Raw genomic sequence first — 26208 nt, forward strand, 5'->3', positions numbered from 1 at the left:
AAGTTAGAATTTTTAAAAGTCAAAGGTCTAAAAATTGTAGAATAGAAATGAATTCCAGTGACGAAGAGCTACAGTTTTTTTGATTTGTTTATCGTAGATAAAATATTGTATGAAACTGTGCGTGAAGTACTTTTTGCGAACTTACGCGATGTATAGCACTCGCTTCGCTGTCGCTCGTGCTCTAAACATCGCGTGCGTTCACAAAAAGCATAATTCACGAACTGTTTCATAAATAACTATTTTAATATAACTGGTTAGCTATATCGTAAAATATATGTGGTATTTTAAATAATTCGTATTCTTCTTCTTCTTCTTCAGCCTGTGTTCGTCCACTGCTGGACATAGGCCTCTTCCATTTGCTTCCATCGATTTCTACTCTTGACAATTCTCATCCACTGTTTGCCCGCGACTTGTTTGATATCATCTGCCCACCTCTTCTGCGGTCTGCCTACTCCTCGCCTGTTCTCTCTTGGTCTCCAGTCTAATAATTCGTATTAATAACAAAATATTACTTAACTTATTGATTACTTTTAATTTTATTCGTCTACAACTGATACAAAACACAAACATAAATCAAGATTCCTCATGTTTAGAGACTAAAAATGTAAAAACTGTAATAAATTATAAAAATTCTAAGTCAAAAAAGAGTGTAGAAAATATTGACAATATTACATAATGTTCTAACTGGATAATATGGAAATGATAATAAATAAACCAGACTGATTAAATTTACATTTTTTACCGTAAATAATTAAATTATTAGGTACTCTCACAATATATGTGAGAATTATTGTTTTCACCCAATTTTGAAAAAATGAGAAAACGTTGAATTATAATACACGTCCGTCTATCCGTAAATACAACTCATGCAAATATCATGCAATGTATAGATAGTGTCCATCGCTCCGAAAATGTCGATATGACGTCATTACATCTCTACTCCCCGTACATAATAGTAAATTTAATATTTTTTTATTTGAAATAAAATATTGATTGTAAAAAAATATGTGTCCGACAAATACAGAGTGGGCCAAATAAAAGGAGCCACCCCGATATTTGGCAGTATTTATTAGATTTTAAGAAAATAAAAAAAGAGGTCAATTTTTGATCTAAGGGGGACACATTTTTACGATACAAACATCTGTCATTTATCAACTCCCTCCCTTCCACTTCCCCCACCCCTTATTTTTAAATAGGGAATAGGGGTCGTGTGCTAGCTCATTTGAAAGGTTATTCAATTCTCTATTCAGTAATATCAACATTGCCATAAAAATTTATACAGGGTGTCCAAGAAAAATTATTTTAAATTAAATTAATTGACACAAAAAGAAGAATATATGTAATTTATTTAACTCAGAATACATTCTACTGCTGATAAAAACCAGAAAACAATGTTTTTTGATAAATAAACACTGTTTGTTGCTTAACTTCAATAATCAACCTACCAAGAGGCAGATGGGTGGAAGCTTGAACAATAAAATTGAGCAGAAAGCAGTGTCTATTTATCAAAAACATTTTTTTCTTTTTTGTGTCAGCAGTAGAATGTGTTCTGAGTTAAATAAATTACATACATTCTTCTTTTTGTGTCAATTAATTTAATTCAAAATAATTTTTCTTGGACACCCTGTATACATTTTTAAGTCGATGTTGAATAACCTTTCAAATGAGCTAGCACACGACCCCTATTCCCTATTTAAAAATAAGGGGTGGGGGAAGTGGAAGGGAGGGAGTTGACAAATGACAGATGTTTGTATCGTAAAAATGTGTCCCCCTTAGATCAAAAATTGACCTGTTTTTTATTTTCTTAAAATCTAATAAATACTGCCAAATATCAGGGTGGCTCCTTTTATTTGGCCCACTCTGTATAATATTGCAAACTAATTAAAAATTGATAAATTATTTAGTAATAAAGCGGATACCAAAATCGTTTACCACGTTTGCCAGCTACACCGAGAGAACAATTTATTTTCTCCTAAAACACTGATTTCTTTGAGCTATCTTTCTTACATAAAAGTTAACATATCAGATTAACTTAAACATACCGATTCATATATAAAGAAATGAGTTTTTTAAACAAAACTCAATAATTTCTTACAGATAATTTCTTCGATACTAAGAAATACATTAATGAATATATTTAATTTTCTTATCCTAAAGTTTTCGTTTCTTAAATTGAAAACTACAAATATTTTGCAGTATAAGAAATATATGTTAAATTAACCCATATTTATATTTGTGAACAATAAATTTTCTTGCAATCAAATAAATATTTTAAACCACAAGAAATAATTCTTCAGAAATACCCTCTGTAGTAACAGTGATTATAAAATAAAAACTTTATCATTAATGCCGAAATGTTACTTGCAAAGAGATTTTCTTCCACAAAAGAATTGCGAAGTAACCATTTTTACTATTTGTGATTTAATCGTCAGTGTTTGGTAAGATGGCGCGCCATTAGGTAGTTTTCTTTAAAATCTAACGGATATTTCGAAGGTACGTACATAGGTATTAAATAAAAATAAATTGAGTAATTTAAGATGTAACAATAATATTGTTGCATATCCGAATAATTCTAAAAATAGTATTTTTATATGCATTTTACGAGAATTATCGTGTAGAAGTTCACTGCACTAACTCTGATTTCAATTATTATAGCAGAAGATTAAGCAGAAACTAAAGTAATATTAAATTTAAGCACTAGTCAAAAATATCATACCAGATATTAATGCTATCCATCAAAATCTTGGAGACATGATCTCACGTTCTCTCTCTCTCTCTCTCTCGTTCCATCCCTCCTTGTGGAGTATTGGGCGCTTATGCGTTTCTTGGCCAAAAGTGTGAGATTGCTGTCTGGCCGGGACAGCGCATCTTCTTTTGTTTTTATTTTCTGGATAAATTGTGAACTAATTCCCTCCACTCTCTTCTATGTTTTGCTCTCTTTTTGACTTCGCCCCATCTTAGTCCAATTTTTTCGTGTTCTCCCGTTGTTGTTCTTTTCCAGCTGTTGTCTGGTCTGCCCCTCTTTCTTTTCCCCTCTGGCTGGTATTCAAGTGCTTGTCTTGCTATGCTGCTTTGGTCTTTCCTTAAAGTGTGGCCGATCCATTTCCATTTTTTTCCTTGACTGTAGTAGATACGTTAGTTTGCTTTGTCCTTTACCATAGTTCTGTATTAGTTATTTTGTTTGGCCAGTATATTTTCAGGATTTTTCTTAGAGATTTGTTTACAAATGTTTGTAGTTTTTTAGTTGTATTTTCGTCCTGTTTTCATGTTTCTGCTCCATAGAGCAGTATACTTGTAATGCAACTGTTAAAGATTTTAATTTTTGTTGTTTCCGATATTTCGTTTGTTTGCCAAATTCTATTTAAAGCATGGAATGCGTGTTGCGTCTTTGTTATTCTCGTCTGTATAACCTTTTTACACCCCCCGCTCCTTTCCATGACAAATCCCAGATATGTGAACTTGTCTATCTCTTCTACTTCTTTACCGTTTATCATTATTTTATTATTTGGATGGTTATTATTTTTTAGAAGTTTAGCTTTAGGTTTAAGTTTTCGGTGTTCAGTTATCAGGCAGATGTCATCTGCAAATTCGAGATCTTCTAGCTGTTTGAAAAGGTTCCACCTGATGCCTGTTCGATCGTCGATTACTTTCCTCATTACCCAATCTATCATAATAAGAAATAGGGTAGGGGATAGTACACAACCCTGTTTGACTCCACTTTCTATGGATATTTCTTCTGTTACTTCACCTGAATGTTCTAGTTTGGCTTTGTATCCTTCGTAGAAGAGTTTAATAAAGTTTATGATTTTTTGTGGTATCCCATATAATCTAAGGATTTTCCACATCTGTGCCCTATTTACACGGTCAAAGGCCTTTTCGAAGTCGATAAAACTCATATCTATATCTTTATTCCATTCATTTGTTTGTTCCAAGATAATTCTAAGGGTGTAAATGTGATCAATAGTGGAATGGTTGGAACGGAAGCCTGCTTGGTTGTTTCTCAGTTTTTTATCTAGTTTCGGCTTCAATCTTTCCAAAATGATTTTGGTCAGCACTTTGGATGTGGCACTTAGTAGTGTTATTGCACGCCAATTGTTGCATTTGCTCAGGTCTACGTACATAGGTATTAAATAAAAATAAATTGAGTAATTTAAGATTTAATAATAATATTGTTGCATATCCGAATAATTCTAAAAGAAACATAATAGTATTTTTATATGCATTTTATGAGAATTATCGTGTAGAAGTTCACTGCACTAACTCTGATTTCAATTATTATAGCAGAAGATTAAGCAGAAACTGAAGTAATATTAAATTTAAGCACTAGTCAAAAATATCATACCAGATATTAATGCTATCCATCAAAATCTTGGAGACATGATGTCACGTTCTCTAGCAGTTTGCCAAATGCTTACATCATCTTTTGTTAATTTAATAAAAACTTCACCGTCTCAAATCAACTCCGAAATTGCAGTTTATAAAGTTATTGAAGAGTTCGTGTGCAGGATGTATTCGTTAAAAACCAAAGACGACGTTAACAAAGGACACTTTGAGGTATTTTAAAAATCGTATAAATCCTGCAACGATTTGATAGAAGTTTTAAAAAAGAAGATCAGGTCCTCCGATGCATCAACTCTACCGCCCATCAAGCAAGAACTTTTGCAATATATTAAAAGGACTCAATACATAAGCAACTTAACGGTGCAATTGCACATATAAGCGCAATCCAACGGAAGCAATTCCTGAAGATTGTGGCTGGATTGTGATCGACGGAAAATTTGAATTTTATTGGTTTGATGGGTCCGAAAGTCCACCATTATCTGAAATTTCATCAGAAATATAGGTATTTCTATTAAGATTTAATATCAATTCAGCACTCATTCGATAACTTTTTAATAAATTTTGTAATTTTATTCTAGAATCTGACAATAATATCTAGCGACGATTGCGGTGGGGACGACATTGATGAATATCGTGAAAATGGTGATGATTGTGATGATAATGATAACGATTATGATGATGATAATGATTTAATTAGTAATCCTGATGTAAAATAAATTATTTTTTTTATATTTCAATAAGAATAAAATACATATTTTTGTACCTTTTTATATAAAATAAAATATCAATACCTATAATGTAAATGAAAATGTATTTTGAACTTTCCAGATTTTTCGATTAAAATTATTTTGTAAGTGTAATTTTATACGAAAAATTGTATGTCAATTTAATGTATTTCAATAATATATATTATGAATTAAGTATTTTCGATGGGAAATAAGCCACAATTTTGCTAAAAAATGAATTTAATAACGTTTCGACGCCCAAGTCGGGTGTCGTTGTCAAAATACAAAATAATACTAAATAAACAAAAATGTTGCTTAGTAAAAAATTCTTCAAATAATTTATTTAATCTGACTCATTTATATCGGCAATTCAGGCATGTATTATACATTTTAAAATAAAAGACTTTAAAATGATATTGCCAATATTGATGAGTTGCGTTCCTGGGACGACTTTACTAAAAGATAGTTCATTCGATTACATGAAATCAACCCCAACTCAAGAATATCAGCTACAAGAAATCATAGCATGTGATCTGTCTTTAAAAAGACAACCAAATGCAATGATGGTAGTAAAATTCTCGCGCTAGAGATTCCATAGTAAATCACGAGGGAAAACCAGGAAAAACCTCTTGATACTATCCCGACATCGTAAGTATTTTGGGCTTACATTTAGTTTACTCTCAAAACTAATACCAAATTCTGACTTTAATGTATATATGCTATTTTAAATTATAAATAATATTAAGAATACATAGATATTATAATATAAATAATACTAAAATATAAAATATGTACTAACTCGATATGTTAATGACTTACTAATTGTGGTATTTTCTTTTTTATTGACTTCCTCTCTTTTAGTATGGTTAACCACATCCTACTGCATTCTACCGAGGAATTTGCGACACAATTGTTTTCATTTAGCATAATTAGAGCCGCTTCTTTGATTTTTCACTTTTTACTATCTGTTTCTTTTAGGACTATACTTGAATCTCTCCACTGAACTCTATGTTCATTATCCCATGCATGTTGACATATTTGATATCTATCAAATTCTCTATTTTTTATATAAGATTGATGTTCACTAATACTAAAAGTTACCCATACTAAAAGAGAGGAAGTCAATAGAAAGAAAATACCACGATTAGTAAGTCATTAACATATCGAGTTAGTACATATTTTATATTTTAGTATTACTTATATAATATCTATGTATTCTTAATATTATTTATAATTTAAAAAAAGTCAGAATTTGGTATTAGTTTTGAGAATAAACTAAATGTAAGCCCAAATACTTACGATGTCGGGATAGTATCACGAGGTTTTTTCCTGGTTTTCCCTCGTGATTTACTATGGAATCTCTAGCGCGAGAATTTTACTACCATCATTGCATTTGGTTGTCTTTTTAAAGACAGATCACATGCTATGATTTCTTGTAGCTGATATTCTTGAGTTGGGGTTGATTTCATGTAATCGAATGAACTATCTTTTAGTAAAGTCGTCCCAGGAACGCAACTCATCAATATTGGCAATATCATTTTAAAGTCTTTTATTTTAAAATGTATAATACATGCCTGAATTGCCGATATAAATGAGTCAGATTAAATAAATTATTTGAAGAATTTTTTACCAAGCAACAACATTTTTGTTTATTTAGTATTATTTTGTATTTTGACAACGATACCCGACTTGGGCGACGAAACTTTAAAAAATTCATTTTTTAGTAAAATTGTGGTTTATTTCCCATCGAAAATACTTAATTCTAAAAATGCCACAAGAAAATAGCTTCAGAACAACAATATATTATGAACATTTAAACTTATTCACTCAGAAAATGACAAAAGTAACTGTGCCATTGGTTATGATGTTTTTTTTATTTTCTTGTCGGACTGACTATATAACTTAATATATTTGTCGGACAAATCGATATTTTGTAATTAGAATACTATTATCTATCATTGTTATTTTTGTCCGACATATATGTTTAGGGAGATGTAATGACGTCATATCGACATATTCGGAGCGGTGGACACTCTATACGCTGCATGATATTTGTCGGACAAGTTGATCACAATTTTTAACGTAATTTTATTAAACAATATTTAAAAAATCAAATTTGTATGTACGGGGAGTCATGGTGACGTAATATCGACAAGTTCGAAAATCGGGCATTCAAAAACGCAGGGGCGTATGTGTCAAAAAAATTAATGGTCCTTGTACTGGGGACTATTAACGTATGCGTTGTGCATTGACAGAAAATATAAAATTAAATTAAGAAAAGCCGATTGAAGGTCTTCATGCTCGGGCTAATATTATGAAACAATTAACTGAACAAAAAAATTCCGCCAGTTGCGATCGGAAAAACTGTAACTGGACCTATTGGAGCTTTGATATAGCTGCAATATACCCAATATAAATCCAATTTTATAACAGACCAGTGATCCAATTATGTTTCTTGAATATATTACGCATTAATTATAATGAAAAATGGTAAAATTAATATTGGCAATGTTGAATCCTATGGGTTCATTTTTGTTAATTATTTTTACATATTGCGTTTGTTGTTTTTACTGTAATAGAATGACATCTTTCTTGTTATAACAGTTTTATAATGTGCAAGCACAAACGTTCTGCAAGTTGCTAATTGAAACGACTTCTTGTCAACTGTCCATTGAAAAATAAAAGTTTGAAGGGAATGTGGAAAGAGTTATCTAGAGCCCATAATGTAAATCAAAGTACACGTAAGTAGGTACTAAGCGACAGAGCACCTAATATAATTTTGATAATAAAATGTAAATAGAGTTTTACCTGATAAAACAGCAAGTAACTGAAATAGAGTGCCTTTAAATAGATTTTCATACGCCAACACCGTCATGTTAGATTTTGTTTTGCTGGGAAGATAACAATATTCTTAATTCACTTCCAAAATCTGAAAAAAAAATATTTTATAAATATTCTGAGTACTTTAACAACTTAAACTTAAACTACATTAACAACTTCAACTAAACAGGATAATACTATCTAGTCTATTGGAGGTATCATAAAATATAAGTGTTATTTTTCTAAAATATGCTATGACTTCGAGATATTTACCAGTAGACTAGTATGTGGTAACACGTTATTACAAAATAGTTCGCAGTAATGCTGTCAATAAAGCAGTTTGTGATTCATAGGTATGCTCAACGATAGTGTGTACCTAAGTACCTATGTTGTAATCCATAATAATTAGAAAATACTTCGCAATAATGCTGTCAGTATTTCTTTCTGGAAACCTTTCAGGTTTCTGATTCATAGCTTAATAGAGAGATATCGCAAAGGCATTTTTACCGCACGCTAATAGCGGAATACGCTATTTTGACATGTACGTAAGTGCAGAGTGAATGTTACGCTAATACCGGATAACGTGTCCCGCTATTTAGGTGGAAATAAGGGAAGGTAAAAGCGTTAATGCTAATTTGACATTTAGATTTGAAACAAAAATAATTTGTAGAATACAAATTTTATAAACTAAAAATTGTAAATAATCATCTTGTTTCTTGTGTTAAGAAATGCTTGTGTTCTTATTTTGTCTGCAATAGACTACTTTTTGTGGTTAGCGATATTAGTTATTCAGATATTTTATATTATTTTCATACTGATTATTTATATTTATTGTTGGTTAAATCATTAAAATTAAAATGCATGTCAACCTGCTCAATGTCCAAATTCATTTTTCAATAAAAAACATTTACAGTATTCCTAAACATTAATTTCTAGGTTACGTTTAATTCCAAACGTGCGTCGCGTCGGTTGTCATAATAACGGTAAGCCCCGCCCCAAAACATTTGCGATAACTCTCTTGATGCCTGTGTTGAAATGGACCGCTATCCGTTGTTTACGTCTTGACACGATATTAACGTTAACCTTTGCGATATATCTCTAATGTTAGTGTGATCAATGTTTTTAGATACAACATTGAGTCTTCCTGGTGAGTACGTTTGATTAGATGTGTATTTAAAGTCCGTTATAGGTTCTCTGTTCTTGATAGGTTATGTACTTAATTGTCGTATTTTGCTCGCTTAGAAAGAGGAGTACGTCAATGGTGTAGTCTCTTCTTAAGTATAAGGTATGTAGACGCTACAGGTATTGTAGCTAGAGAAAAGCTCCAGACAGTAATCAAGTTACTTATAGAACGGAGCACCAGAATGCGATTGGAAATGAATACCAAAAAAACAAAAACTTTAGCTTTTAGCCGAGATTTACAAGTAGGCATATAACAATCTTGATGTTAGTGTCAATGGAATTATATAGCACCACGAACTACTTTGCAAGCCAAAATTTACCATATTAATACGAGTGAACTTTGGATGGACTTTATGTCATTCAGCCACTCACAACATGAGTATTAGTGTCATGTGTAGTGTGTATGTTGAGTAAGTGTCTTGTTACTTTGCAAAGTCGACGTCATTAGCGTAAAACTACTTGAAATTACACATAATAGACGGTATTTTACTAAACATCAACTTCATAATATATTTTTTATTCGTAAAATATAGGGAATTGTTTTTATTTCAAAATATGAGGATATCTAGAATGATATTAAAGTCAAATAAAAAAAATGAGTTAAAAATTGAAAATACTTTTGAATTTATTAAATAAAAACCTACGCTGGGGTCACAATTTTCCCCGCTTGGTTATCCGAAGGTTAAAATACAGCTGTACAAAATAGTAATGCGAATAAGTTGAACCAAAAGAACAATCAATGTAGGGATGTTGTTAAGGATGAATACCCGTCCACATTTGTTAAATATCATCAACGTTAATAAAACCTCATTTTTCGAGTATATAATGCACCACAAGGAATACGAACAACTACAAATAACTATCGAGGCAAAATTGAAGGAAAGCTTGGTGTAGCAAGAAAGAAAAATCGTGGCTCAGGAATATAAGATACTAGTACTTAAGAAAACGCTCTCATGTACCATGCCAATAGACAAGCCTTTACCAAGCTGGTCGCCAATTCAACAGAGATAGTACAATCCAAAATGGAACAAACATACATAATTCGTGTACATTTTTTTCTGCCCAAATGATGAGGTTTAAGATGTTTTTGATATCGTTCATTCATACTTTTAATCAAATACTTGTTGAAGGTTCACCGTGTATTTTAAAATTAATTGACTAAATGACTACAGTTTTCCCCAGTAATTTTTCTGTAAATCACCTATAGATTAATATTAACTTATGACAAAGAACGCTTGCTTATAATATCTCTATATTTGTGTTAATTGGAATACATCTTAACGTCGTAAATCATTAAAAGCCACTTAAAAGGTTGAATTACATATTTATATGTATTATAATGGGTAACTATTTAGAAATGTGATAGAACGATAACTTCATATTATTAAATAATAATATCATTATTTCATTTATTTCCAGTAGTATAGAACTTTTAAGAACAATAATTAATATGAGTCATAGGAATGAAAGCACTTTTATAGAATTTATCTCAAGAAAGAATCACATTTTGGGTGCAAACACATTCATAGTTTTCATCTCAAAATATCTAATAGTTCCAAAATAAAAACGTAGTCTAGATAATTGTTTGGGAAAATATTTAACTTAATTTTTCCTTTGAGTCCATAATCACTTTTCATAATATACAGTTGAGTCCCTGAATCTTTACCCGTGCGTCATCATTTAAACCATACGAAATAACTCGATGCCAAGTCGGAAATTGAAATTTACTAAACGCAACAGCAAGTGACAGTAAGTGACTTGCTATTGCGTTTAGTAAATTTCAATTTCTGACTTATCATCGACTTATTTCGTACGGGTAAACGACTTATTGACGCACGGGTAAAGATTCAGGTTCTCGACTGTATGTCTATATTTTACATACTTCGTAACTTAACCTTTAACTATCCATTTGAATATTTCTGCATAAGTTACCTCTAATTTACAACTTCACAATTATTAACGATCAAATACTATGTTGATTGTGCTTCAGATAAAATTTTAATTATCGTTACAATTATTATTATAAAAATGATACACGACTATATTTATTGCGTAGTTCAAAATACCAAAAGTGTATATTCTTTGTACAGGGTGTAACAAAAATGCAGGCCATAAATTAAATCACATATTCTTGGATCAAAAATAGTTCGATTGAACCTAATTTACCTTAGTATAAATGTGCATATAAAAAAGATACAGCCCTTTGAAATTACAAAATGAAAATCGAATTTTTCCAATATATCGAAAACTATTATAGATATTTTATTGAAAATGTACATGCGGCATTGTTATGGTAGTAAAATCTTAAAAAAATTATAGTGAAATTTGTGCAATCAATAAAAATTTTATGGGGGTTCTGTTCCCTTAAACCCCCCCAAACTTTTGTGTACGTTCCAACTAAATTATTATTGTGGTACCATTAATTAAGTACAATGTTTTTAAAACTTTTTGCCTCTTAGTACTTCTTCGATACGCCAGTGTTTATCGAGTTATTTTGAATATTTATCGAATCCCCCACATATTTGTACCTATATGGTTTAGTATGATTGTAGAGACCTGTTAATAATCTGAAAATTGATTTATATATTATTTTTTATATAGGTAGTTTACATTTTTAGGTATATTTTGAAACGTATTAAAAACGAAGCAACATTTTGATAAAAGATGGCTTAGCAAAAAATACGAAGAGGCAAAAAAGTTTCAAAAACGCTGTGTTTAACTAATGCTACCACAATAATTGTTTAATTGGAACGTACAAAAATATTTGGGGGGTTTAAAGTAACAAAACCCCCATAAAATTTTAATGTAAACATATAAAAAAGAAGCCGCATTTCAATAAAAACTGGCTTATCAAAAAAATACTAAGAAGCAACAAAGTTTAAAAAACATTGTGTTTAAATAGTGGTACCACAATATAATTTAATTGGAACGTACACAAAAGTTTGGGTGGGTTTAAGAGAACAAAACCCCATATAATTTTTATGAGGTGTACAAATTTCTCTGTTGTTAAGATGTTCCTCTTGCCATAGGAATGGCACATGTCCATTTTCGATAAAAAATCTCTAATAGTTTTCGATATATTGAAAAATATCAATTTTCATTTTGTAACTTCATAGGACTGTAACTTTTTCTATGTGCACATTTGTACTAAGGTAAGTTAGGTTCAGTCGAACTATTTTCGGTCCCACAATATGTGATTCAATTTATAACCTGCATTTTTGTTACACTCTGTATTATTTAAATAGATTATTAGTAATTATCTGAAACTATCATTTAATTAAACGACTAAGCAATTAAAAGTCTTCTTAAAATAATTAATATTGTCAGTAGCAAGAATATGGGTATGTCAAGGTTATGTATTGAAAAAATGTCGTCTATAATTTATAATATTCTAAATCATTTTGACATCTTGGTCGCATTATAATAAAACATTTATTTTCTGCCATTCATGCGAGTGATAATATTAAAAAATGCCATATTAAAAAAGTAGTTATGATAAGTTAATCTACATATCAATCATGTACATATTTTTTACATAGGTACCTTTGGTTTGCAGATATTAAGTGAAGATCTGCCTAAAATCACCTGAGGTGATTAGGAAATGGTAGCAAATTACCCCTTACTCCTTACCCCTTACGAAGTCTTTGATTAATAGAGCTAGTGTAATCGAAAGCTCTCTAATATGAACAATTTTAAAATGATATACTCACGGACAAAAATATTGCCTATGCATGTGGAATGAAATTTTGTGCTGCTAGGCTTAGCCCCCCTATATGATAGGAATAGGTTTTTTTTCCGAATGCGATGTTTTAAAGTACCACATAAATGCTATAATCGGATTTAATTCTGATCTGGTTTATATACTGGCCAGTATTCTTTTTAAATTTAATCTCAAGGTAAGTATTCACGATGCTAGCGACATAAAGACGTGCATTAGCACCATGTCATATCCAATATGGCTTTCAAATGGCAAAACATGGTCTTCTAAAATGTTTTAATTGTACATATCAGTTGGAATTTGTCTATTGACCTTCACGTGTTCGGTATGTCCTTTCAAAGCAATACCGCTCCGTAGCACTATGCCGCCACCACCAAAACTAACGCTCTGTATGCGGTTACAACTGACATACTGTTCGCCAACTCTTCTATAGACGAAGTTTTGTAAATCTTGCTTCCATATGGTGAACGGTATGCGAGATGTAACCTCATACAGAGTGTTAATTGTGGTGGTGGCGGTATACAGCTGATATGTATATTAGAAACATTTTAGAAGACCATGTTTTGCAATTTGCCTGCCATATTGGATAACAAATTCGTGTTAATGACCCAGGTCTTCATGTCGGTAGACTAGTGAATACTTACCTTGGTATTTCACACGTTAATTTAAAAATATTTTTGTCCGTGAGTGTAGAATAAAGTCCTCGGATAAGTAGCAACCTATTCAAATGAAACATCAGTAAGGCTTACTTCATGAATCCCTGTACAGGCAAAACATCGCTTGTTAAACCAAACTCCAAAATGTCCACAAATTAACCAAACACATAAAGAACTTAAACCAAGAACAGCTTTTTAAAGAGGTGCTAGAATATGTTACAGAGGAAGTTAAAGTGAAAAGTGAAGCCATTAACAATATGCAGATACCACCATATTTACAGCGAATAGCTTGCAAAGTTTACAAATTTTTATCGATAAAGTCATAACAATGAGTGAAGAATACGGACTGAAATTAGGCCAGACTACAGGAAAAATTTTTCCTCGTGAATTTTTAAACATTTAAGAAGAGAACAGATATGGTCGTAGAATGTCGAGGAACCAGTGCACGACCTTATTTCTTCTTTAAATAACTTCTCTCAATCGGAGGCCGAATATTAGCACTATCTGTACTATATCCACTGCTGCTTTGAAGGTTTGTATTGAACTGCATTAAAACCAGGCCCCTAATTTTTTCAACCGTGACACTCTCCTTCGTTGTGTACTCCTTCCTCATCTTATCTATCCCTGCATTAACAATTTTAGCATTTCATGTCGCTGTATCCTCATTACATGTATCAAATAATGCAACTTTCTTATTTTTATTATGTTTATTATTTAGTATTATTTGTCTATATAGTCCTGTCGCCAGGGGGGGTACAACGGCCTCGTTAATTCAGATGGACTTACCCAAGTTTTTTTTATGTATTTTGACCCGTAGAACACGAATTTTTTGGGTAACAGTTGATCCGGATGTCGATAAGATTGTTATAGACCAAGAACTTGAGGAATCAAATAACAGCGATTTTTGGCAAAACAAAACAATATTTTGTATTTTTTGGGTCATTTTAAGCAAAAAATATTTCTACAAGTTTTTTCGTAGGATGCACAGTTTTCGAGATAAACGCGGTTGAACTTTCAAAAAATCGAAAAACTGCAATCTTTAAACCCGAATAACTTTTGATTAAAAAATAAAATAGCAATTCTGCTTAGCGCCTTTGAAAGTTCAAGTCAAATTATGTCGGTTTTGATTATTTGCATTGCTAAAAATTTATTGTGTTATTGTTAAACAAAGCTACAAACAACTAGTGCGTGAGTGATGTTTCTATGATTTCTCATTTAAAATCGAACGAGTAGGTAGAATAGGTACTAGTGCAATCAAGACTATTTCTACGTTACATGCGTTAAAACGCATGTAAAAGCACGGGAAACCCTACGTGTTTATAGCTTTGTTAAACAATAAAAAAATAAATTTTTACCAATGCAAATAATCAAAACCGATATAATTTGACTTAAACTTTAAACTTTAAACTTTTAAAACTTTTTAAAACTTTTTAATCAAAAGTTATTCGGGTTCAAAAATTGCAATTTTTCGATTTTTTTAAAGTTCAACCGCGTTTATCTCGAAAACTGTGCATCCTACGAAAAAACTTGTAGAAATATTTTTTACTTAAAATGGCCCACAAAATACAAAATATTGTTTTGTTTTGCCAAAAATCGCTGTTATTTGATTCCTCAAGTTCTTGGTATATAACAATCTTATCGACATCCGGATCAACTGTTACCCAAAAAATTCGTGTTCTACGGGTCAAAATACATAAAAAAAACTTGAGTAAGTCCATCTGAATTAACGAGGCCGTTGTACCCCCCCTGGCGACAGGACTAATACTCGCAATACTTTCGTATTCGTTTTCTTCTGTGTTCACGCTATTATATTCATTCTTTTGTAACACCAATTTGAAATGACTGCAGCTAATTTATGTGTTCTTGATTCCGTGTCCAGCTTTTAAGTCCATATTCTAGTATCGAAAGCACATAACACATAACATCTCAGAGCTCTTACTTTCAATTCTAATCTTAAGTTTTTATTGCAGATAATAATTGTATAATAGTTGGGGAGGAAAGTATGCTAAATTTTCAGTTACTCGAGCGTTATGGGAACCTATTGGGTTGCAGGGGCGGCTCGTGATAGTAGAAGGGGGTGAGGCACACTTCACCTGAGGAATTTTATTATTATGGTTAGCTTCTCTTTAATGGCCGGCTAGTCGATTTTGTGACGTCCTAACTTTAGGACGAAGCTAGGACAAATAATCCCCACAAATTATCCCTGGACAAAAAATCCCCAGACAAATAATCCTCGGACAAAAAATCCCCGCAAAAAATCCCCGGACAAAAATCCCCACAAAAAATCCCGGACAAATAATTCCACAAATTTTTTAGACAAAATATCCCCACAAAAAATTCCGGACAAAAAATCCTTAAGAAATATTTGCTGCCGATTAGTTCTCTAAAAGTTTTCCCGTGAAAGCGATCGACTCAAATGCTTTCAGCCTCAGTGCATAGAGTTATTTTGAATTCCATTTCCATATCGAAAACTTCAAAAACATAACAATAGAGTGTGAGCTTTTTGGGTGTGGGAATCCTGTTGCAATATTATTCGCTAAAATCTTTTGCTCACTCTGATTTGAATAATTATGTTAAAAAAATTTTACAAAAAAAAACACAACCACAACATACAACATTTTTGAAACACTTAAAAACTACTTTTGTATGTAAACGTGTAGAAGTGGAAACGTTAATAAAATCAGTTTTTAAGTTAAATTGTGGCTTATTTGCCATTTAGTTTAGAATAATAAATTACATAAATGCCACAAAGAAATAGCTTCAGAACAATATATTAGGTGATAATGAACAATAATTTAAAATGAACAATGTTTTAAATACGTATCCATAATCTTCTAAAATATAAAATCCATTTGTATATACCGCGTATACATAGAAAGCTATGATCTGCAATCGACTTGTGCTTGCAGTCGGTTCAGTTCAGCTATTCCTATTCCCTTTCGCGGAACCTTAAATAAAAAAACACGTGTTTGAGGCCGGCCTCAAGGATAGATGAATTTTGTTCCCAGAATCGGTGGCACATTTTTCAAATTTTTCCGGTTTTACTGTTGTCGTTGTCCCATTTTAAGAAACGGTAGTATGCTAGACAAGGATGGTGTGAGGCTAGCTTCAACTGTAATGATTTGAGAAAGTTTGAATGAGATGCATGATGCATAGATGCATATAATACTGGCACGTGGAAGACGGATACAAAGATAAAGAGTCAGGGCCGTACCGATTTTAATTTTTGTCATAAAAATAAAGTTATTTAGGAAATTTCAAAAAGCTAAATTATATTTAAAAAACTGATTATGAAACAACGAAATAACGTAAATAGTCGATTGATATACTGGTGAGGCACTGCCTCACCTGCCTCATAGGACAAGCCGCCACTGTTGGGTTGTGATTATGAGGTCCTAAAGCCAAAAAAAGTTAAGTAAAGTTCTCCATAAAGTGGGGGACTTTCCATTTTTAATTTAATTTTCCATTTCCAATAATCGTTTTTTCCGATTATAGCGCCATCTATCCATTATTCGAAAAAATGTCTCGAACAAAGTTACTTATTTTCACGAAAGGAATCCAAATCTGCAATACAAAATGGGAGCTCCTATTTAAGATTTTAAAGTTACCCTCCACCACACCTCCGTGGAGAGTCGTGTTTGGTGTCATTTTATAGATTTTTCAAAAATATTGAATACGTGTATCTCAGTTTTTCGATCTAATCTTTATTTCGCGAAATATCGCGGGGTTCGTATCGTAAAATTTTAAATTTAGGTACCCCAAACCCCTTTCCGTGGGGGTCATGTTTGGCATTGTTCGATAGAATTTTGAAGAATATTGGACACGTAGAGAATAGAATAGAATAGAAATATGCTTTATTGCCATGAAAAATTTTACAATTTTTTCGACAAAGCTTATAAATAGTCAAAAAAACAAAACAGTAACAATCCAATTTACTAAAATTACATAAATCGTCAATATATTTAAATAATAATAATAATAATAATGAAGTTAAGACAGAAATAATCAATTGCAAAAATTTAAATAAATTGAAAATGCATAGTGTACCTAATAATTAATAAAAAAGGTTTAAAAGTTAAAAAGTTCAACAGTTAAGCTGCTGCATATGACACCCAAATATAGATTAAAAAATAATAAAAATACTACTTGTGCAAAGGGTACTGTAATTTCTTAGTTATTGACTAAAAAAATCTTCTACTGAATAATATGGTCTTTCAGACAGGTAGGCTTTTGTCAGTTTACGGAATTTGTGGAAAGATGGTGCCGATTTTAGTTGTAGGGGGAGATGGTTGTACATTTTTTTTGCGGAATATAATATCGATTTCTTTACTAACTCCGAGGACGGGGTCGGCAAATAGACGTCAAACGTAGAATTTCTCGTGAAGTAGTCATGATTAGGTCTTGGTGGAAAGACATGTAGATGTTTACGAATTAAGCAAACAGTTTCTAAAATATACAAAGATGGAAGGGTTAAAATTCCGTGATCTTTGAAATAACTTCTGCAATGTGTTGTTCTTCTGAGGCCAAACAGATATCTTATTGAAATAAATGGCGACTCGATTCTAGTTTTCTGTTGACCTAGATATCAAAATATCAAAAGGCACCGCTGGGAAAATATTCCAAAAATGCGGTTCAGAGAAACTATATAAAACGAGTCTTTGTACTCTCATACAGAGTATGGCATTAGTAAAAATACAAAAATAGACGGTTTAGTTTTGATTTAAATATGTCTCCTGCCATCCCCCGATAACGCTATTTCTAGGTCTACCTTTTGTCAAGGAGGCTATGCAAGAAGACAAATTTAAATCAAAACTTCCGTAGTTCTCGGTATACAATAAAACTATTTATACCGGAGTAAGGTTAGAACGCCCTCTAACGGGGAATAAGTGAAATAAATGGCGACTCGATTCTAGTTTTCTGTTGACCTAGATATCAAAATATCAAAAGGCACCGCTGGGAAAATATTCCAAAAATGCGGTTCAGAGAAACTATATGAAGATATCTTATTGCTCTTTTTTGTAATTTGAAAATAACATCGAATTGGGCAGCTGTACCAGAACCCCAAAAAGGAAGACCATAACGAATATGTCACTCGAACAAAGAAAAATATGTTATTTTGGAAGATGCTAAATTGAGTTCATTCGAAACAGATCTATTCGAAATAGATATAGCATAGCAAGCTGAAGAGAGTTTCTTCCGTAACAAATTGATATGGAGGGACCATTTAAGGTTACTTTCTAAAAAAATACCAAGAAATTTTACAGAATCAACGGTACTGATCTGGCTGTTATTAAGAGGTAAGGGTTGAAGAGCTCCTTTATAAGACAATGCTACTGTTTTATCTACGTTAAACGAGAGTAAATTTGAGTCAGACCAGGTTTTTATTGTAAGTAGATCAGAAGTAGATCATGAAGAGTTGCAATATTTGAGTTGCTCCAAGTGATACTGGTATCGTCAGCAAAAAGAAAGATTTTTCCATCGATTTTTAAATTAGTGATGTCATTAATAAAGATAAGGAAAAGTAGAGGACCCAATACTGAACCTTGAGGTACCCCACATACGATGTTTTTGAGACTAGAGTCTGTATCATTTGCTCTAACCAGTTGTTTCCTATCATCCAAGTAAGATTGGAACCAATCTAAAGAAATGCCTCGAATTCCGTAGATATTTAGTTTTTTTATCAAAATGTTGTAATTTACACAATCAAAAGCTTTGGCGTAGTCACAAAAAATGGTGGCAGTGTGAAGATTATTGTTCAGTGCTTGATAAACCTCATGTAGTACAGAAAACATGGCATCAGTGGTGCATTTATTATTTAAAAAGCCGAACTGATTTTGTGATAAAATGTTGTTTTCAACTAGAAAGGACATAAGTCGGGCTTTTATGAGTCTCTCAATGATTTTGGAGAGTACCGGTAGTAGTGCAATAGGTTTATAATTGCAGGTATTAGATAGTTCACCACCCTTATGAAGAGGAATAATGATGGCTGTCTTCAGGCACTCTGGAAATTTACCTTTCTCAAAAGAATCATTAATTAGTGAGATGAGGACTTCTAACACATTTTCTGGAAGACTAGAAAAAATTTTTATCGATAGACCATCAGTACTACAGGAAGATTTGCTTTTGATACTATTGATTGTTTGGATTAGTTCAGATTTATCGACTGGTTTTATAAAGAATGAATTCGAGACCTTTCTTGAATTAGGGAGATAGGAAATGGGATCTTGTTGTGGCAAAATAGTTGATGTAATATTTTTACTCACATTAACAAAGTATTTATTTAGATTTTCAGGGTCTGGAAGGGAAAATGTTTGAGCAGTGTGGGTTTTATTTCGAAGATCGTTTATTATGGACCAAGTTTCTTTTGCACCACTTTTAGAGCTTCCCAGACGGTTCTGGTAGTAGACATTTTTAGCTGATTTTATAAGTTTAAGATAGGTTGCCCTGTACTTGGTGATATATTCAGTGGTAGAGACGTTGGTAGTAAATTTCTTGATATAGAGAAGAGAACGCATATTCTTGAAAGATATTCGGATACCTTTAGTAGTCCAGGGTTTGTGATGTTTTGGCATAATTGCAATTAAAGGAAATGCTTTATTTAAGATACAGATAAGCTTATCTAAGAATTCACTGAAATTATTATCCATGGCAGGAAAGCGCCACTCAGAGGTTAAGCATACATTTTGGAATTTACGAAAGTTCCGGGTGGAAAAAATCCTGCCTAAACGTCGGGTTTTCGAGGAGGGTTTGCTGGAGATATTAAACTTCGTATAAACTGCTTCATGATCAGATAGTCCAGCATTAATAATTGTAGAGCGGACATCAAGGGGTGAGAAATCTGAGACTGTATAATCAATTATGGTAGATGAAGTTTTTGTAATTCTTGTAGGAGAATCAACGTGCATTGTTAGACCATACGATTCAAATATGTTGACCAAGGATATTTGTGTAGCACAAGCAGCAGCATAATCAATGTTAAAGTCCCCGCATAAATTTTTTCTACTTTTATGGGGCAGGTCATCTAACAAATTTAGCAGGTTCTGAAAAAATAGTTCCACGGAAGAGGCAGGTGATCTATAAATGCAAATAATATAAAGATTGAGATTCTTATTGTAAACTAAGGAAAACTCAAAGGAGGCTTCACTTAACAGAAAGTCATATTTTGTTACCAAAGAAAAATCATTACTCGTAGACAGAATTAGTGTCCCCCCATAAGCTGAGCTTGGACGTTCATACCTAGCAATTGTGGTGTATTTATCTACAAAAAAAGGCTCGCTGACTTCAAGCCAGTGCTCTGTAACCGCAACTACCGGGGGAAACCCTAATTCCTCTAGGAACAAAAACAATTCATCAGTTTTGTATCTTATAGAACGAATATTAATCAGAACCATGCTAAAGTTGTTATCACTAAAACAATTTGAGGATTCTAGTCCCTCAGAACACGTCGTGATGTTTACAAATTTCGTTTTGGAGAGGCAGCGGAATAGTAATTTTTGTGACATTCCCTTGATTTTTGCAGGTGTAAAATTCTTTCAGAAGTGAGAAAGGACCTATAAGCATTAAGATCAACTTCCACCTCATACTTATTTTTTAGTTTTTCGATCTGACGTTCATTTCGCGGAATATTCACTTTTTTCTTGTAAAAATTTGTGACTCACCCACTTCCTTAAGCCTCGCTCAAATCGTCAGATTTTTTAAATATACACTGTTTTACATGTACTTAACGTACCTTATCTTAATCTGACGATTTCGAGTTTTTGTAAGGATAGATTTTTTTTTCGGAACTCCCTTAACGAACTCACCTGTATTAAGAGCCAATACATGGTAGAGGTACATTTACAGGGTACAAGGTTTCTCTGCATGTCATAATCTGACGCGCTCCAGTAACTGAAAAATCCCCTCTTGGGCTCCCCTACCATAATGTTTCCGACTTTTCCGTTTAAAATACAAAATATCCTTTGTAGGTCTGGATCCCGCATATGAAAAAAAAGTTGATTAATAGAAAGCTGAAAATTTGTTAATAGCTTAACGGTGTCTAGTTGGATAAACTTTGATATATGGGAACAATGGAACAGGGGCAGTTTTAATTGTGGAACAGGTTAAAAATTTGGAACGGTCACACCACGAAAACGGCACATTTATTTTGTCCGACAGAACAGACTTAAACCCTCCGAACAGAGATTAAACTCTCATGCAAAAATCACACTGCTATTTATCACCTGTCATAATTCCTGTCATTTGACATATTCTACATGTTCCACTCGTTAAAACGCCCATTTGGTGATAAATAGCAGTCTGATTTTTGCATGAGAGTTTAATCTCTGTTAGAAGAGTTTACGTCTGTTCTGTCGGACAAAATACATGTGCCGTTTTCGTGGTCTGACCGTTCCAAATTTTTAACCTGTTCCACAATTAAAACTTCCCCTGTTCTAGTGTTCCCATTTATCAAAGTTTGTCCGACTAGACACCCTTAAGCTATTAACAAATTTTCAGCTTGCTATTAATCAACTTTTTTTTCATACGCGGGATCCAGACCTATTGGGGTGAATTAGTCAAACCTTAAATAAAACAAAATATATCCATATTTATACCTCGTCTAATTGTTGACAAACGTCATGAGTAGGAATTTTAAGTGTAAAAATACTATAAAACACTATAACGAGCATAATTTATCATTTTAATTTTTAAAACGTGATTTTTCTTCCGCATATTTTATTTAGTTGATTTAATTGAATTAACAACACACCTTTAGATTTTCAAAAAAAAAGATTTATGATTATAACAAAAATTGTACAAAAAAATGCCTAATGAATGTTAGCTTTTTTTGATAATTTAGTAGAATTTCATGACGTCAGATTAAAGTGCAAAAATGGAAGGAATGGAATCATTCGCAAAAATAAATTCCCGGATCATGTCTTAATAGAAACAAGTTGATGGCAGTCCAGATTACATAAAATCGGTCTTACACACGCAATCAATATTTCAAAATATACCTATTTAAATTAACGGTAATAAAAAATCTCAGCCAATTTCAAGGGCAAAGATAAATTCGAAAAAAATGTTTTAAATATATGTATAAATAGTATATACTATATATACAGGGGGTCACAAAATTATTGTTCATACCTTATACTATTATACATTATTTTTAGGGATGAAAATAAGTCGCTTTGTTGGCCTAACTTAACTATGAAAAAAATTGCAGCCAGAAAGAGTTACGAGGTGTTAAGGTTACAATAAGAGGTAAAGAAAACTCTTGGAATGAGGTGAAGGCCTTATCGCAAAATAGAACCAGATGGCGCGTATTCACTGAAGCTCTATTCTCCACTTATATTATATATTATATGTATTATAAACTTACAAAATTAATTTTTTTGGGCCCGGTTTAAAACATTTTAAAATCATCCGGTATTAACAGTTTAGTTAAAACTTTTTTATAAAAATGTGTATTACCATGTGCGTGCCATGGCGAATAAAACCGACGTAGCGAAAATATTGTGTTCTCTATTTTTCTAGATACTTAGAGGGAGTCTCTAAACCTTTCCCCCTACTTTTTACACAATTGTATGAATTACCTTTTTTACACAACATTTCTGTCTTTTATTTGTTTGTAAAATCATTGATTAAGAAGTTACAGGCATTAGTTTAAATAGTATGTTATATTTTCACAAATATTAACCTTATTAAAATTTAAAAGGAAAAACCATATAGTTGGCCGTGTACCATCGTTAAAACAAAATAATAATGAAGTAAAGACTTCTGTTGTATGTAATTTAATAAATTTTTTTAAAAATTATCCAAATGGATTATGAAATCTCACAAAACGTTTTTGGTCAAAACTGATCATCCTCAGAGTGAAGCGTCTAGTGTACCTACAGTAGTTGAAACTAGTAACGTTAAAAGGTCTTAAAACGTTACATTAAACTATTCAACTTTAAAAATAATGCGTCGATGTATTTAGAATTAGATATAACATGTGGATGTAATTCATCACTGCTCATCAACTTTAGTAGGTCAACTACTGTACTCTGGACGTTTCACACTGAGGATGGTCAGTTTTAAACGAACGTCTTGTGATATTCCATAATCCATTTGAATAATTTAAAAAAAATAATATATTTATATACCAACATACAACAGAAGTCTTTACTTCATTAATACGTTGTGTTAACCTTATTATTGACTTTAAATAATTAGCTATAAAAAATGAAAGAATTTAATTTAAAATGTATTCAACTGTCTTCCTGTAAATAGAATATACATCGTTTCAATAATGACTATCGAATATTTTGAAAAATCGAATATCTTTGGCTTTTCTAAATGAGTTAGCCGCTTCTAAAATTCGCTTTCCTAAATATATTATTCTCGACTAGTTATTTCCGCGGAAAAAAGATAATCTTTACCACGTAATTTACTAGATTTAAAAAATAGAATTATATTGTAAATTTGTAATATAACTCAAGAATGTCGTTCTGAAGGAACGCAACCCATAAATATTGGCAATATCATTTTAAAGTCTTCTTCTTTAAAATGTATAATATATGTCTGAATGGCCGATAAAACTGAGTCAGATTAAAAAAATTATTAGAAGAATTTTTTACTAAGCAAAAACATTTTTGTTTAATTTAGTAATATTTTGTATTTTGACAACGACATCCGATTTGGACGTCGAAACATTAATAAAATTATTTATTCAATTTAATTGTGGCTTATGTATGTCCCAATCAAAATAGTTAATTATAACTCAAGAACTGATCCATAACGTCCAAGAAGATTGTCGTCGTCGGTTTATTTATTACAACTGGCAGGTGGGTGCCAATTTGAGCATTTAATTTAAACGAAAAGCAACTATTTATTAAAAAACAATTCTGTTTTCTGATAGCAGTAAAATGTATTAGGTATATATTAAATGCATTAAAATATGCTGGTTGTTATATAAATTGATTTAATTGAACAATTAAATATTTTTTGGACCCATTGTATAAATAATAAATTATATTACTTAATTATTATAAAACTGAACAGAAAATAATTGACAGACCCTTTTACATTTGTTCACGAACTGGATAACGTCGCCAGTATGATATTACAAAGGAAGAAGTACAGGTGGTTCCTAAAAAAACTGATACGACTCTTAGTAAGATTTGATCATTTTGAGCAGTGTATGATTAATCTGATATTAGTATATTATATTTATTATGACAGACAAACAGCCATTTTTTGACGTTGAACAGAATAAAGTAATCTGACAAATTATAAGATTTGGCAGTGACAGGGAGAGAATGTAAATAATAATTATTTATCCTTCAAAATACACTGCTCAATTTTCTACAAAATACGCTTTAAGAGTCGTATCAGTTTTTTTGGAACCAGCTGTACATAACAGGAAGAAGGAGAGAGTCATTGTTGAAGAATTTAAGGGACTGGTTTATATGCAGTTCTAGAACTCTTCGGAGCAGTGGTAGATAGAGTAGCAGAGCAAAGTGATGATACGCAACCTCCGATTAAGAGACGGCACTAGAGAAGATACAAATAGATAAAGAAGAAGATACAAATAAATTTATATTTGTTTTTTTAGCTTCAGCTTCGTGAACAACACTCGTTATGTAATTTTTATTATGATACATAATTAACATTTTAGTTAGAAACCGAATAAAATTTAATAAGAGTAAAAACCGTATCTATAAAAGTTGATATTCATGAATTTATAATATTATTACAATGTGCTTCACAAACGTCAAATAACGACGTTGTAAATTTTCCAAATGTTTTTACACAAATGAAAAATTACGAAAACTCGAAATAAATACAAGATGTGTATAATTATGTATGTACTAATATACATAAAGTATAGGTGTATATTATCATACAAACAAATTAATAATGATCGACAAAACTCATGACACATACTAGACCAGGGCGCATCTGTAAAAATTTAGTACATTTAGACGTTGAGAGGTGACTCAAATTTTTTTGCAGAAATTGCTTGAAAATGACTCAAATAATAATATTTGAGTTATCCTCCCTCACAAAAAGGTCCGGAACATTGTTTAAATAATCAAAATGTAAAAAAATGAAGGAAAAATTTGATTTTTTTCTTCGTTTTTTGATTATAACTTTAAAAGTATTCATTTCCGAGAAAAGTAGTAGTGACATAAAAGTTGCGAAATTAAATTTCCTACAATATAGAATTGGTTGAAAAATTTAAAAAATAGTCACCCTTGTCGCAAAATAGCAATAATTGCGAAAAAACCATACAAAAACAAGTATTCGCATTTTACGTTTTTCAACCATTTATGCTACACTTAGGACCCAGAACACCATGTTACACCATGCACCATGCTACACCATGGACACCATGTTTCACCCAGAAAAACTTTATGATACAGTAAAACAATACTGTAAGTTTCATTAAGATCGGTTCAATAGATTTTGCAAAATAAATTTTGCAATCCAGCTTTTGCAAAAAAAATTCATTTTTTCAAAATGTTACAGGACTGAAAATAAACCAGATAGCAAGTTGAATTTTTTTTTTGCTTATAGAAGTGTACTGTACCTTTCATTTTTAATTTGCAAAACTAGAGTCGATTAACCACCACGGCGTCAGGAATTCTTTTAAATAAACATTAATTATTTGTGCTACGCGCAGGACAGCGGATAGTTTGCTCTGATTGGGCATTCCAATGACCTTTGATAATGATTGATACATTTTAATTTTTATTACATTTCGATATAGATAAATAAATTTGTTTATTGCAAAATAAAA

At 31.7% G+C, this 26208-nt stretch overlaps 1 protein-coding gene across 1 annotated transcript in view; it reads right to left on the reverse strand.

Moving 5' to 3' along the window:
- Positions 1–26208, reverse strand: part of LOC114338275 (facilitated trehalose transporter Tret1-like) — a 63931-nt gene that overhangs the window by 13050 nt on the left and 24673 nt on the right. The window contains exon 2 of the mRNA XM_028288868.2: positions 7875–7995. Coding sequence (XP_028144669.1) covers positions 7875–7941 — 67 coding nt within the window. The 5' untranslated portion in view covers positions 7942–7995. The remainder of the gene's footprint in view (positions 1–7874; positions 7996–26208) is intronic.

This window comes from Diabrotica virgifera, chromosome 6, assembly GCF_917563875.1.
Source record: "Diabrotica virgifera virgifera chromosome 6, PGI_DIABVI_V3a".
Lineage (NCBI taxonomy): Eukaryota > Metazoa > Arthropoda > Insecta > Coleoptera > Chrysomelidae > Diabrotica > Diabrotica virgifera.